At 34.6% G+C, this 17,144-nt stretch overlaps 1 protein-coding gene across 1 annotated transcript in view; it reads right to left on the reverse strand.

Annotated features, from left to right (window-relative positions):
• The window catches only part of ADGRL4 (adhesion G protein-coupled receptor L4), a 117,407-nt gene extending 101,402 nt beyond the window's left edge, over nt 1–16,005 (reverse strand). The window contains exons 1-2 of the mRNA XM_033225393.1: nt 15,823–16,005; nt 14,279–14,428 (exon numbers count right to left, since the gene is read on the reverse strand). Of these exons, the coding sequence (XP_033081284.1) occupies nt 14,279–14,428; nt 15,823–15,844 (172 nt within the window). The 5' untranslated portion in view covers nt 15,845–16,005. The remainder of the gene's footprint in view (nt 1–14,278; nt 14,429–15,822) is intronic.
• Between the last annotated feature and the right edge of the window lie 1,139 nt (nt 16,006–17,144).

Consider the following 17,144-nt stretch of genomic DNA (forward strand, 5'->3'; position numbering starts at 1 on the left):
GAACTTATCCTCCATATGGCACCAGGAAATCTGGCATGAGAACCTTTTTGACACAAAGGATATACAACTCTCTTATTTCAAAATATCAATAATTTGCCACAAAGGCAAAACTATTAAGCAAGTGTTAAAAACACCTCAGCTTCTGTTCAGTCTCATGAAAACTGATTTAGTTGCCTGTACGTGTCAACTTTAATTACCAAAAATGCATAAAAGACAGCAGCACATTCCTTCCCCATGCTAGTTGTAAATGTTAAATACAATTTCAATTATATTTTTAATACTAAATTCTTTAAGACTTATGATGTGTTCTTGTCCTTCAGAGGGCCAAAAGCACAAAGTGCTAGATAAGCATGACCTACATTTCGGTTCTGAAGTAATATACACAAAAGAGAAATAAGTGAAGGTGTACAATGCATGTGTCTGGATAATTACTGTATAGATAACTAGTCTGGTTAATCAAGTCCCAAAAACCTAATGGGAAGTACATATTTTGGGGTTCTTTGTGCAGAATTTACAAATTTCACAATTTGTTTTAATTCTCTTCTGCAATTCATTTCTCCTGTGTAAATACAATTAGAGTCAATATCGGTTAAATAAGCTAGCACTTAAGGTACAGAGAATGCTGACAATTTAGTACTTTCACGGTATTTTAACTTATTTAAAATTACATTCTAAAATTTGATGAATAATTGAAGTAATAACCTTTAAGTCTCAATATGCTCATCAGCACATATTTTCATATTTATGATTTAATAAATATAACCTTTGAAATATGTGAAAATATACTACATTTAATATGTGAGTAATATAACTCCTAAATAAATTAAAAGACTTCACCTTCAATATAGTCAACCAACTTAGTATAATGTTAATTACACAAAACCTACTTATTATTCAATAGGAGGAGATTATTTCTGCTCCCATAGTAGCAAAAGCAGTTTACATCCTTCTAATGGCAAAAAGGGATTAACTCGCTAGTACAGTGTGAAGGAATAATATGGTTCCAAGTATGTATGGTTCCTTTAACCTAGTCAAGACACATTGCCAGATATTTCAATTAATGTGTACCAAGGTCACAAAATCAATTTCTTATCAGCCAAAAACAGTCATACAGTAAATTTTATTCTCAAACCATAATCTCTAAATTAAATCTATGTACCTAAAAAATACAGTGCAGAAAGTCAGTTACTAGGTTTTCTCCCTGATAGCATTTTCACAAATGGCACAAGACTTTGTATGCTATATTTAGACTACAATGTTTGGTTAGATTCTAATCTTCCTAGAGAAAGTTATTATCTCTTTTCATGGCAAATAAAGGACCAAAGTGTTAATTTCCTCCTTAAAAGAAGTACAAAGTTTGAACAGTTTTAACATTCTTTCAGCAATTTATTAGGAAGCTTTTAAACAATTATAAGGAGAATCTATGAAACTGTACACTAATCTGGATTTCTTGGTAATATAAATTATGTATCTGAACATAAGATTGCAGAAAAATCATGTTGATATGGAAAATAGCATTACCTTGCAGTAAATCCCATGCCAAGGGACTTTTCAGGAATTGAGCTTGTCTGACCAATGACATTCAACATAATCACATTTTTAATGAAAAGTCTTTGACTTGAATATAAAATATTGTCTATTAGACTCAGATGTTAGAGTTTGTTCCCTATATTCCAACTGCCTGAAAACTTTTTTTCCTCCTAATACTCTCATTGTTATCCTACTCACAACTACACATAAAAGGACAATAATTTAAGGTTGGTGCTTTTCATCTATGCTCAATGGCAATGGACCCAATAGCTAAGGATACAAGAATATTTCAATAATCTTGCCTCAATGTTTTAATATTCAGAAAAATCACCGTTTTTATGCCTGACGAGTTTGATTTGTTCCATTTTTTATCAATTCAAATGATTGATACATTTATACAAAAGCTGTATAATACATACTGTACAGTGGTGTTCTGTCATACAGCTGACTAACAAACTATACAAATCTATGTCACTTCAGACCAATTGATGTTTGATGGTTGATAAAACAGAGGATATTAAATTATATCATGGGCAGAAAGGAAGTAGAAAATTATCCTGGATAATACATTTAGAGTTTCTTAAATTATTTTTTCTACACCCTCCTAAACATGTAATTTTTAGTTGATTGCAACACTGATAAACAGTAGAAAAGTAATATTTTCTAGAGGAAGAAAGTAACGAGGTTTAAAATACTTTTTTTTTATTTAAACCAAGCATTTTTCGAGGATGTACACAATATTTTATTTATAATCTTCATATATTGGGAGTACGCAAATTCTCATAAAATGACTTAAAGTTGTAGAGAGCAAGAATACTTTATTTCTTCCCAGTTTGTTTATGTGATCGTGCATTCCATTTTAATCAAATTTAGGGCATGATAATAAACAAAATAGTTTTTTAAAATATGAAATTGTAACAGCGTAAAGTATTTCACCTTGCACATAATAATGTAAAAAATGATTAAACCTATAAAACCTCATCTTAAATAGTTTACTGAAGAATACATTTAGCTCTATATAAAGTTGTATTTATGAAGTTTGGTTCATTGGAAGTGAGTGATAAATGTGAGACAAGTATTATGAATAACACATGGAGTAAAAGGAGTAAAACTATTTTTGTAATTAAAAATAAGTACTAATATGATTCTAAGCAAAAATTCCTTTTTCTTTTCTTTTTTTTTGAGACGGAGTCTCGCTGTATCGCCCAGGCTGGAGTAAAGTGGCCGGATCTCAGCTCACTGCAAGCTCCGCCTCCCGGGTTCACACCATTCTCCTGCCTCAGCCTCCTGAGTAGCTGGGACTACAGGCGCCCGCCATCTCACCCGGCTAGTTTTTTTTGTATGTTTTTTAGTAGAAACGGGGTTTCACCCTGTTAGCCAGAATGGTCTCGATCTCCTGACCTCGTGATACGTCCGCCTGGACCTCCCAAAGTGCTGGGATTACAGGCATGAGACACTGCACCTGGCCAAAAATTTCATTTTTTTAAGTGCCAGTGATTGTACACTTCCCAGAATTTTTGTGAAAAAATCATACTTGATACATAAGATCCAAAAGAAAGTAACAAAGTAATTCTTGGGACTCTGAAGGCTGCCTCAAAAACAGACCATTACAAGTTATTAACGCCAATATTTCAGTTAACTCTGTCTTAGGAAATGTTACTTTCTTATTCACGAAAATGTTCACAAAAGCAATAAATAAGTCAATGAAAATTCAGACTTTCATAGTTCATCCCTTAAAATGAAGTAGGAAAACAAAGATATTACAGAGCAAACCAATGTAAAGTTTATGATACTGAGTTTGATCATTTATGCAAATTCTTCATTTGGCTATGATGGATACTCTGTGTTTACAGCAAAATATTTGAGATGGGATTACATCTAAAGTAATCCCATTTCAACCTTATACAATATGTGATGTTCAATCACATCTAAGTGCTTGATTCTTGCAAACAGAAATACCATTCACCGTCTTTCAATAAATTCAGCATAGGTAAAGAACAATAAAAGCTGGGCATCAACAAACCAGAATTGTAGCATTTTATAGACTGGATTTTTGTAGCTTCCAAGGTTACAATAAAAAATAAGAACCAGCCATTCTCCTCAAAGTGTAGTCATTGATGGGATTTCCCAGTCACTAATGAAAAGCAGACAGACTCCATCATCAATTTAAAAATAAAATGAAATTATTTATTCATTACTAGGATTAATTACTTTAGAGAGCATGATTAAAAACAAACAATTATTACTGACAGATAAAATTTTTTTAAAGCCTTGCAAAGAAAGTGGCATGTGAATCTGGTCTTGGACAGAAACCAGGTTTATAAGTCCCAGTAATGAAAGGATCTAATTTGTCCTCTGAGCACACATACACTTGATCATCCTGTCTCATTAGTTGAGCCTGGTGCAAAATTATTTTGATGCCTGGCAATATATATTACCCTCAGAATGAATAAATGTGGCTTTTGGATTTACTTCCTAGCTAAGACGACTGCCTCTCTGATCCAGTCTACTTTTACCATTCCTGCACATAAACACTCGTTAAGCAAAGATCTTTTGGAACTGCAACACAAAAATCAGTCCCACTATGTACTATTTTGTTTCATTTGTTAGTTACATGGCAATGATAAAATCACATGAAATACAACCCTCCTGTCCCTTAAATGGATTTGTGCACCATCTTACTCAAAGGAGTACTCTCAGTCACACATCACAGTGACTAAACCTTTCCAATAGGAGAGTAAATATAAAAATCATGGATGTAACAGCCTTCCACTTGCTTTTAATGGTTCAAGTGACTCCAATATAGTACTTCTCTCACTGATCATATGATATTTAATGTCTTACTTTTCAGCACTGTAATGCAGGAGGGGGTCTCAGAAATTTGATCCAGGAATTCCTTCTGAGGGAGGAAACCAACAAAGAAAATATGGAAAAAATGCTTCATTTATACGCCAAATTCTACTGATTTGTAGCACCAGCCTGGTAATACTGGAGAAGAACTTTCAGGTCGCATCCTGGCTCACCAGGAAAGAGTATCATGTTGTGCCAGGTCATGAGTGGAGACAAGAGGAGTACAAAGAGTAGATAGAGCATCTCCTGCATTGGTCATGCCAGCTCCAGAGATCAGAGTTTAACAGAACTGTGCAATAAAGTGGAAAGGGCACTGAGCTTACAGGCGAGAGATCAAAATCCGTATCTGTTTCATTTTCATATTTCAAATTGAGTCCAAGATCAAGGCTATGTACTCAAGTACTGGTTGAACTGAAAATTGGCTACAGTTCAAATAAATGTATTACAATAGTAGAATCAAATAACTTTAAACCTTGCAGGGACGTTAATAAATATATTAGTCCAATCTGTGCATTTTAGGGAAACTGAGGCTTGGATGCTCTTTGTGACTTACGATGAGAATCTTAGTAGAACAGAGATAAAATATACCTAACAAATTTGGAGACTTTAGCACAGAAACATTAAAATTTATTATTAGAGAATCTAGTTACAGGAGCATAGGATACCAAGAGGGTTTCAACTTATAAGGATGGGTTTTAGTTGTTGGAGCGCAAGATATAAAAGAGGAGTCCAATAATTAGAACTTGGAGGATAAGAAATTAATCTAGAAATTATTTTATTATTAACATGATCTAACACAAGATTTCTAATAAATGCCCCTTTTTAGACTAGAATTTGTCTCAGGAAAAAGATAAAGTAGTGGTTAAATGAAAGCAGATGGATGTAGAAATGGGAACTGAAAGGACTGACAGAAACTTTCTTGCAGTGGTCACTTGCCTTTCTGGCTGCATGGCATCTGTTCATCCTCCTGACAACAGTCACCCAAATGTCGTTTTGAAAAGTACTTTCTCTCTTCTCACGATTTGTGCAGGTTTTTAAGCTAGGCTCTAGAAATGGAGTTGCCTAATGTTAAGTCAGCCAATATATTCTGTTACTACTTAAGGACATAAAGATTATAAACAACGTGCATGTATAAATAAAAGTGACAGGTTGTAAAGTAAACTATACTCTTCTTTTATAACAGGATATCAATAGATATTCCTTAAAAATAAACTGAGAAGTGAAGGCACAGGCACATTCCCTAGAAGATAAGTGGTCATCTGTGGTTTCTTTTAATTGAAGGCTCATGACTTTATTAAGTTTTGGGAAATTGGCCGGGCGCGGTGGCTCAAGCCTGTAATCCCAGCACTTTGGGAGGCCGAGACGGGCGGATCACGAGGTCAGGAGATCGAGACCATCCTGGCTAATACGGTGAAACCCCGTCTCTACTAAAAATACAAAAACTAGCCGGGCGAGGTGGTGGGCGCCTGTAGTCCCAGCTACTTGGGAGGCTGAGGCAGGAGAATGGCGGAAACCCAGGAGGCGGAGCTTGCAGTGAGCTGAGATCTGGCCACTGCACTCCAGTCCGGGCGACAGAGCGAGACTCCGCCTCAAAAAAAAAAAAAAAAAAAAAAAAAAAAAGTTTTGGGAAATTAATTTATGTCTTTTATCCTCTGCTAAATTTTGCCTGAACCCTTCTTCAATAAGACTACTATTAGATGAATATTAGACCTTCCATGGTTGGTCCTTTGTTTCTCGGTTTTGTTCTCTTATTTTCCATTTTGTTCTCTTATATTCCATCTTTGCTTTTTAGTTCTACAATTTTGGGATGATTTTTTTCAGCCCTATTGTTGTGCATTATCTCATCAGTTATCAGAAGATAAATATATTTTATAGGAGGTGAAAAATACTTTAGGTTTGTTTGGCAGGAGCAATCAAGTTAGTCAATGAATTCAGGAAATCATTTGGGGTAAACACACAACACAGGGAAGACATGATTACACTATTGCAACAACAAAAGTTACAAGTGAGTCACAGAAAGAGTTTGAGTTCAATCAAATGAAGCAGAGGTTCTGCAACAATGATTCCTCGGTATGGACTCCATTACTGCATTAATGACATTTCAATATAAAAATCACAGGCAAACCATGCAGTTAGAGTCAGAAAACACACGATGATCGCCTTGTTTAACCTTTGAGATAAAGCACAGGAAGAATATGAAAAAGGTCTGGACCTAGATTAACAAAAAAGATTAAAAGGAGTGAAATTGAGATATAAAAAGGGGAATGGTACTGAGATGATATGCTCAAGTATATCTTGACTAATGCTGTCCTGGTGTATCGTCCATAGAGACATAAATAAATAGAGTATTTGCAGCTTCCCTGTTCTATCTGGCAACTACCCTTGCAAGACAGAAAACCCAAGAATGAGAAACTTTAATCGCAATCTTTTGGTGGTCTTTGGACACTAGCATGCATTACTGACAATTTTAGCAGCTTTGTATCTTGATACCTCTTCCTATGAAAGAAGTAGAATTAGAGAAAGCGTTTGGAAGAGGTTGAGCAATGCAAACGTTTGAAGTTATACCAAAGCAATACTTTTTTTTTTTTTTTTGTGGTGTGATACTTCTTTTGTACATAGAAGCCTCTTCTAAATTTTTGTTATTGTTTGAATGCAAAATTTTCCAGAATGTCTTTGAGCATATAAATCAGAGCGTTTTCTTCAACCTAAAAGTATGGCTTTTCAGGCAAATTTTTCTATTTATTCATCTACGTGTTTATATTGTTCACTTTTCTTCAAAGACTGGACTATCTTTAAATGATCCTCATATTTATAATTAGAAAACAATGTTGATTATCACAGGTAACTTGCTCCAGATTTTGCCAGCTAACCATTACTATCTCTGGAGTAAAAGAGATTGCAGAGTTCTCTGTATACGCAGATGGGTAGAGTCATTTTGAGGCGTTATTCTAGGTAACATCAGTAAGGAGGAGGCAGAAAGGAGGCATCAATTTTCACTCTCAAGAATTGCTTCCAGGCAGATAACCAAGTTTTCTTTTAGAGTATTTTCTTGACTTTATCTGGAGACAAACAATGAGGAATAGAATGCCTGATCTCTGTAATCTTTGGAAAACAATGTCTCAAGCAATCACCTAGATTTCTCTCCACTTCTGGGAAGAGGACAGGATACCCACCACAGGGAAAAGCTGGCCTCTTTGCTGCAGGGTTCTTTATATGCACTGAAGTGCCCCCTTTTGTGGCATTAGACACTGCTTTGAGAATTTCACTGTAATTTGTGGACTTCTTATGGCCTCCCTCTGATTTCATTGCTTTTAAAAAAAATTCACTTGTCTTGATGGAAGTTGATGAACAGGAGTTAAACTCTTGTGCCTGACCTATGCATTTTATCAAGATATTAAAACTTGCACTGATTCTGTTTTTTTTTTTTTTTTTTTTTTTTTTCGTTTTCTGAGATAGAGTCTTGCTCTCTCGCCAGGCTGGAGTGCAGTGGCACAATCTCGGCTCACTGCAACCTCCTCCTCCCAGGTTCAAGCAATTCTCCTGCCTCAGCCTCCTGAGTAGCTGGGACTACAGGCATGTGTCACCATGTCCAGCTAATTTTTGTATTTTTAATAGAGACAGGGTTTCACCATGTTGCCAGGATGGTCGCTGTCGCTTGACCTGGTGATTCACTTGCCTCGGCCTCACTAAGTGCTGGGATTACAGGCGTGAGCCACTGCACCCAGCCAGCTTCTTAAAATATCTTCATATATATATGATTGTTTTGATAATGCAGCAGGGAAAAGGCTGATGGGGGTGGGGTAGAACCAAAATAATTCATTTTATCTCAATGAGATTCACTTTCTTTATTTGCAGACCTACATCACAGAGTAGTTTGAGGATTATATGAGGCAATTGTTTGTATATACTTTCTCTGGCAAATTACTTTAATCTATAAATTGGGGATAATACCAGCCCTTACTTCAGAGAAGTATTGTGAGAATTAAATTTAAAAATTCATGTGAAGTGCTTAGAATAGTGTCTAGCTCACAGAAGTCACTAAAATCAACATTAATATAAATTTTTTTTATTAAGCTGCAAACCTGAAACTTACTTAATAATTAAAGAGAGTAAATAAGGAAGAAGAGAAATAAGAGGAACACAGGTGAGTGCAAGACTGGATAATCTACTTTTAAAATAACCAGGAGTTTACTAAGAAGTGTGCTGGTGCCCTAAAAATTGGGACTATAGACAGCTGACATTTCCAGAATAACAGAAATGTAATCAATTTTGGAAAATAAGGTTTGCAACCTTAAAATATTGACAAAAGACTAGAACTATAACAAACACAGTGGAAAATTTGGACTCAATGATTTTAGGGGGAGCATTGGAAGTGCTATCTCTACTATTTCTTTGGTCACCCTTCTACCAGAATTTTCATGGAAAAGCAACAGGAGTTAAAATGTATGATAATCCACATTTAGAATACAATTTTTATTTAGTTTTACATTCATAGCAGCTTCAAAATATATGGCAGAACAGGAAACATAAGATGGTACAGCCACTGTGTTCACTTTGCCTGCAAAATGAACACAAGCTCTAGGAAAAGCACATTCAATTTTTATTGTCATTGATTCCTTATCACTAATACATATTATATGATGCACATCTGTAGTTGTATCTATCTTTCTACCTAGCATCAACTTTATAAACTGATGGCAGAACTGTAAGTGTAAACAGAAAATGGGATTCTTAATTTGGAAAAAAAAAAAATCAACATTCAAATAATGTCAACCCAGAAGGTATTTTCTGTGCATAAGTAGAAAATATATTGTGCAAAGTCTTATTTAAGATCGATTTAGTAAAAAACATTGCATAACTTTTATTCTTAAAATTAGAACCCAGAAGCTGTGTGTTCATTTTTATTATTTCAGTTTCATTCTTCATCCTATTAGTTACTTGATATTACTTTTCTGGTTCTAAATATTCAATGAATCCATCTAGATAATACTTATTAAAAATAAATGAGGCTTCTACTTGAAGAAAAATTTTAATTAGGTTTCATTATCGGTTACTTGGGAAAATCCAAAATCATATGTTCATATTAAATCCTACTTTAAGATTTCAAGAAATTTCTTAGCTGTATCTGATTCATTCTTGGTAATTATCCTGTGAGATAAACATGAAGCAAGATGATTTAGAGAAATGATTCCTAAAACTTAGTCTGTTAAACTGACCTTAATAAACCGGATCAGCGAAGTCTTTGGTTTTAAAACTGTGGAACTGATCAGCAAAACTCAGATCACACAAGCCCCTTTCCTTCTCTTTTCAAAGCAAATATTAACCTAAAGGAAGTTTTTATAATGGTATTATTGGTTTATTTTCCTCTTTCTATATATTGATGGAATGTGTAATATTTTTGAGTGGATATTTCTGTGGAAGTTCCAACTAATTATAGTGGTAGGTGTCTCTACTGTAGAACCTTTCTTGTGAAGAGAGAAAAGAGATCATATTTGCAATACAAAGAAAAGAATTTCTGAAATTGGCAAGATATTTTATTTACTTGGATGAAGTTTACAGAAATCATGATCCTGGAAGGTAAACCTTGGGTTAATTTAGACTATAATTTCTTAAAGAGGTTACATTTCCCATTTAATACAGAAACCCCAAGGAAATATAAACCTCTCTTTAAACAAATTTGATACATGACTCTCCAGTAGCGCATCTGAGTTTAAACTTTTTCAAGTTTGCTGTAGTATTCATTTAAGAAGTTCCTCTGAGATACATAAAAATTCCCTAAGATTTTTAGTAACGTATCTTGTACATGAAGCAAAACATACATATAATATTATTGAGATATATACTTGCAAATTTTGAAATAGTCCTTAAATATTACCTGAAAATCAGGAACCACCTCCTTTTGAGGATTGTAATTTAAAAAACAAGAAAGAGAGAAAGAAGGAAAAGAAGCAAGGAAGGGAAGGAGGAAGGAAGATGGAAGGAAGGAAGGAAAGTAGAAAGGAAGGAAAGAAGCAAAGTAGGGAGGGAGGAAGGGAGACAGAGGGAGGTATTATGAATGCTGGTCCAGGTACTACTCAACTGAATTGACTACTCCTAAATTTCAATACTTAAAAATGAAAGGACAAGAAAACTTTCAGATGAACTACCAGAGAGCTGATAATGTCTGATCAAAACTGAAAGCAAATGTTTTTAAAATGCCTAAGACAAAAAAAAGAAAGAAAGAAAGAAAGAAAATATTTAGAAGCTACTGCAAAAAATAGCTTCTCCAGAGGGACCTGAAGCAGATAGTTTTGATAAACTCTATATTCTGGGTATGTACTTTCACATAAGATCCATATTTATACAATTTTAAAGCAATTTGTGAACTTCAACTTTGCTTATTTGTGTAACACACTATCTCAGTGAATAGATTAACTTTGGTGAGCAGACTATTTAATTCACTAGGATATGATAAAAATAAGCTGATAGACAATCTTTTTAGGTAAGCAAATTATACTGTTGTTATGCTAATTGCTTAGAGGTACCATTTTGTGAAAATGTACCATTTTGTGAAAATGTCTAGTATGAAGGGGATACAATGAATATTGTGATTGCTAAAATAAGTAAATGGTTTTGCCTTTTTCTCATTTTTTCAAGGTAATTACGATATTTTATCATAGAGGAAAATGCTTGATCTCTTCTTCAAAATGCACTGATATCTTTTGATTATTGTTTTTCTGCTTTGTAATGGTTATTTAAAAATGTTTGCATTAATAATTGCATTATAAATATGTTTTCTAAACATATTTTAGAAAACCAGAAAACCATAAAACCAGAAACGCCTGGTTTACCTCTTGGATTTGTTTCAGTAACATATTAGGTTTATTTTTGTTATTTTAGGGTTAGAGACATAGGCAATTTCCTTTGGAAGTGAAATTCTGAAGAATTCCACTTAATGACAATTCCACTTATAATGTTTATAAGATGAACGCATGAAAATAATTCATTTATATTTAAACAAATAATGGAACATATACATCCAAATGAGAAGTAACAACTTGAAAGTCAATGCATTTATTAGAGTCAGCTTGCTATTGCTCAAAACATCTCAAAAGTGTTCAAATTGTCTTTACTCCATGCTACTCATGAAAAAATGTTCCCCATATATTACTTTATAAGCATACAATGTTTTGAAAAATCATTTTGGCCATTAATTATTCCCTTTACTCATCAGCCAAAACCTAGAAGTTGAACATGTATGATATTTTTAAAGGAGTTCCAAGAATTTCATGACAGACATATATCAGAGGGCATATTTGTTGAGAAGGCAATGGGAATTAAGAAAGAATGTTAAGGGCCTACACTTTATCCTGTTGACAAGGAAGAGTCCCTGGCAGGTATTAAGTAGCTGAGTTGCATGATAAATTATGTGTATTAGGAAATGACTCTGTTAGGTAGAATAAAAATGAAGTAGGAAGGGTCAACCAACCAAACAGGTGGTAGAGCCAATATTTGAATCCAAGTCTGTTTGATTCCACAGCCTGTACTCCTAATCAGTACGTCTGACTGTAAGGCCTCTGTTAATTAATTTTTTGGACTCAGCACAGAGTAGATATTAGTTATTCTAATAGTGATGTGATTATGATAATGATCAAAGTGCTTAATAAACATCTGTTGAATTAAAAAATGATTAAATTAAATAAATTCACTACAATTAAAGCTTATTTCTTTAGGACCATGCAAAACAAATTATAAATTACTTCTTCAAAATTTGCTCTTTTAACATGTTTGGTGAGGTTGGGTTGTTACTATAACATGTCTTTGGTACCTCTGAGAGAGACAAATTTTATGATAACGGCGATATTGAAGACAGATAAAAGAAAACAAATTCTATTCATCAAGAAGTAGGCATCCTCTGTAGCTAATCTCCTGTCCAGTCATTTCATCTTGACCTAATACCAATCTTAGAGAAAGATAGGAAAGGTGAGGAATCTCTTTAGAGACAAAAATGCCAACAAGAATCTTAAAACTCAAAATATAACCTAGACTATTCAGCAGTTGGGAATGCAGTGTTTTAATCCTAAAAGGCATATTAACTGTCCTGACTAAAAAAAGGTTAAAAACCTGTCAGTGAATTAATAAAAGGTGAAAAGATGAAAACCACTGTTTGAACAGTTTTAAGAAGACACCAGAAATCTCAGATAATAAATATCAAAACAAGTGTATATGGAGTTTTTTTTTTTTAAACAGAAAGGGACTTTAAGTTTAACATGAACCTAAGAAGGAAATAAATTCCCATTACAAATTATGTTCTGTGTGAAAAGAAATTGCAGGCCAAAAGGTCTTAAAGAATTTTCTTTCCAAGGGAAAATGTTTTCTGTTCATTAGCTAGTTATTGACTTAGGCAGCGGGGGAAAAACAACTGCATTGGATAATGGAAGATGCGTTTTTAAAAGAAATCATTAAAGACATGATTATAAGCTGGTTGGTTGCTAAAGGTCCAAATTGTGAAAAATTTTGATGTTACTTATGGTAAGCATGACAATTGAAAAGTATCTAAACAAAAAGGCAACTCTGGTTATGAAGTACTATGGTACAATTTGTAATGATTAGTGGAAAAGCGCACTAATTTGTGAGATGCAGTATTTTTAAGGTCACTCAACTTTCCACTTGCTATAATGCCATTCAATTAAATACACAATACATTTCTAAGATTATTTATGAAAAGGATTTTGTAATTCTTGTAAAATAGTATATTACAGATTCTGGCTGTGTACACAAGCAGAAACGCCTGATTTAATGCACCATTAAGTGAACTGTAGCTTTGCTGTACACTTTTTAAACATTCAACCTAATTATGATGAGGTTTGGTCTTACTAAACACTGCATATTTAATCTTTTTAAAGAGTCTATATAATTCAATCACAAGATACAACTTGTTTATGTTGTAAGCAAACATATACAATATTAACAATATACAATATCCTGGCCTAATTAGAAAAAGTTCATGTTATCTTAAATACATTTAGATGCATAACACCACACAGCTTTAATTTGAACTTGCTATTTAATTATATTTTAAAACTAATTTGTATGACCTAGTACTTTTTTTTCTCTCTCTCTTCTACACAGAATGTTGGTCTATGGATCCAGTTAAAACTAGATTTTACTGAAAATGAATTTAAAAAGATTGAGTGTGTTAAGGGGAGTGGAGGATTAAGGGTAAGGTGACAACTACAGACATGAAATTATTTAAATTTGATTATCAGATGGTGTTCTGCTGATCAAATCAATGGGCTACACTGCATCCTACAAGGATGCTTTCTGGCATTCTGTCTCTGGGCAGTAGCATAAAGTTCTATGATTATAATCTACTTTTTCAAAAGATGATGTCTTTTCAGAATTCTCTCTTTCTTTTGTCATTTCCTATGCCCAGCATATGCATGAGAAAACCATGAATCTCTTAATATTATCTCCAAATATAGGCAGTCAAGTACCTGTATAAGTGGTATCATATACCATATAGGTATACAAATACTTATATACTTGGTATCATATATCAAGTAGTAAAGAAGATATATGAAGGCAATCCATACCAGTATAGTCTAAATTTCATGAACTCTTTTGTTCCCAAAGCTGTTGACTATGCCCTCTATACCTGGATCTCCAGCATGAGTTAAAGGGAAATCTTTAATGTTTGCATCAAAAAATAAGATATGCATGAAGTTATTTAAAATCAATAACAAGCATAAATTTTGACAAGTGAAGTCAAACTTACTGTTTAGCTACTTAAGCGTTATTCAAATATATGAAATTAAACTGTGTAACAAAACAAGTTAGTTTCTGGAGGACAGAAAAACATTCACATCAGAATTTAATCTTACAGTATAATCCAAAAGAAGTAATAAAGCTTGTTTACCTTCACAAATTGTGACACCATTTCCTGAAAATCCCATGTTGCAATAGCAGGCTTCAATTCCATTGCGTATTTCACATTTTGCATTTGGGAGACAAGGTGTCTTGGTGCAATTTTGAGTATAGGAACAATTCAACAAAGTGGAAAAAACCACTAAATAAAATACAGAAATACACCTTTTCAAAAAGTAAAAGAAACACCTCTCCCCATTGTTGAATTAGAGTATAATAAACATAAATTCTCCTCTCTTTCTATTTAGATAAATGGATTATAAATTTTTCCCAAGAGAGTACTTAGCTAAGTAACAGCACAACAGCAAGTAAGTAAAACTTGCTTTTAAGATGAAGGCTTTTTTTTTTTTTTCAATTTCAACCTTTATCAAGTAAATCTCAACGAAGCTAAAATGTAATAAACAGCTCAACTTTATAATAAAAACTGTGTTCCCACTTCAGTATAGCATGTTGATTCAGTGTTACCCTTCATTCTGAGGTGAGATACTTTGAAAGGGAACTGTCTGATTGTAAAGCAATTTCCCTCCTCTGGGAGTAATTCTGTGTAGAAATGAAGGTAAATTGAGTATTTGGGTTTTTGTAAATTCAAATCTGTGTTATTTTAAGATGACATCTTATCTAGGAGAACAGATGCAATTGCTGTTTTTTTCTGTGTTCTAATGATTGTTTTCAATTTCAATTGTTTTCAATTCAATTATTCATAATAAAATTTATTTCACTATTTTTTTCCATTAGGGGAAATTTAAAAACAAAACAAAAACAAAAAAACAAACTCAACATTATGGTCAAAGAATGATCTTCCAGAAATGGAACAGCACACAAATGTGACCAAAAAAAAAAAAAAAAAAAAAAAAGAAACAAAGCAAAGAACAAGACTATACATCAGAGTTATTGAAATACATTTGGAAATTATATGTTGTGGACTGATAGGAAAAGTACAGAAGGTTCCTTTTTTATTGTTTTACCAGACCTTCTCAAGAGTCTTGAGGACCAACAGCTATAAAGCATGAGGTCATTCTTCTGAAAACAGTCATCTAGCATAAGTTGTCCTTATCAGGTACCAAGAGATTCTTAAGTATTCTGTTCTAAATCCTAGTGGCAAATAACTATGTATACTGACTAAGCCGGAATTATTTCACCCTCAGAGATGTCATTTACTATCTTTCTGCACAGTATGGTCAAAATGAAGCTCAAACCTGGCTCGACAATCCCCTTAAAATGCCAGGAAGCCTCCCATGGGTGTTAATGGTTTGGATTTCCCAAATTTCTTCAGGTCAGAACAGAAGAAAGGTGAAAGGGGACGCTGGACACTTCCTCAAGAGGAATAAAAAGGTAACATTCCCTGGACATTGGAATATTCAGCTTTAGAGTTGAAAGGTCAAGGAGAAAAACATCCTGAGAAGTACTAAGTCAATTCTCCTCGTAGATTTTGCCAAATCCACTTGCCATGTGAGCTCCACCTCTTAAAAAATCCCGTCCCCTACAAGGCATTGGCCTCTCGGACGACCTCGGCGACCAGGGGCGCTGAGCACTCACCTAGGAGCGGGAGGAGTTTCATTGGCGGTGGCCGCGGTGGTGGCGGTGGCGGAGAGCGCGGCGGGGTGAGTGCGGCTGTGGACCCGAGACCGGGCGCCGCTGGGCGGGCGCGGCAGGGTCCCGGATCCGTCGTCCGTGACGCGCCGGCTTCTTCCGGACACTTTCCGGCCTCTTTTGTGTGAGTGTGTGAGTCAAGTCCTGAGTCCGCTGACCACGTCCGGCCCCCATCCCCTTTCCCCACGCCACCTGGGCTCTATTCCCTGCCTGGTGACCACTGACCCTGAGCAATGTTACAGCCCCAATGAATTATCAGTTTGTCCCCAGGCGCAGCTCCCAGAGTGACACCCTAAAAGTGAGTACTTAAAAAGCAAAGGTCTCTGAGATCCATGCAGAGCCCCTCCGGAGCTAGCATCCAAAACTCAATAGGTTTTAAGGGTTCTCTCTGACACCTAAATTTCAAGACGTAGCCTTTTTTTTTAATATACTCACCAATAAATTTTCCTAAAGAACAATGGGCCAAGAAGTAGTCAGGGAACCTGAATCCATGCAAAGGGGCATGCTAGTGCTCAGTTTCCACCTTGCTGGGACTCAGGGTTGCATCGTGTAAAATAAGGATATAGTCTATTGTGTCTAGGTTAGATTGTGTTTTCCATTATCAACTCAATTTGAGGTAAAATTCACCTGTAGCCCCTCCTTACACCTGCAGAAAAATTGGTGCATCATATCCTTTGCATGTTAGTATACAAGTCGATTATGTAGAAAGATATCGTTCACATTGGAACATGGAAACAATTCTAGCTTAAAAAATTAAAAATAACTGGCAGAGAAAACTAATGTATCATGACAGAAAACAGATCAATTGTTGCCCAGGGTTGGGATGCAGAAGAGGGATTGACTGCAGGAGGGCACAAGGAGAAACTGAGGTGATGATAATATTCTATATCTTGATTGAGGCGACAGTTATATGAGTGCATGTATTTGTCATAACTTATCCAACTGTATTCTTAAAATTGGTGCATTTTATCGTATATAAGTTAGATGAATTGTATTATATGTAAGTTTAAATAAAGTTGATTTAAAGAAAGGAAATGACTAATATTTTTGCCATTAACACAAGTCATTTTACCTTTCAAAAGTCAGATCACCTTTGTCACATTCCATTCCTATTCTGTTTAAAAAGTGACTAGCGCAAATTTACTTTGTATAAAGGGCAGTCTCAGAAAGATGAACAGCCACAGCCCCTGGACTCCAGCGGGATTATGAACCCCTGGAAAAACAACTAAAACTAGTCACAATCACACACTACAAAGTGACTTATGTAT

The sequence above is a fragment of the Trachypithecus francoisi genome, unplaced genomic scaffold (assembly GCF_009764315.1).
Source record: "Trachypithecus francoisi isolate TF-2019V2 unplaced genomic scaffold, Tfra_2.0 Lachesis_group12, whole genome shotgun sequence".
Taxonomy (NCBI): Eukaryota; Metazoa; Chordata; class Mammalia; order Primates; family Cercopithecidae; genus Trachypithecus; species Trachypithecus francoisi.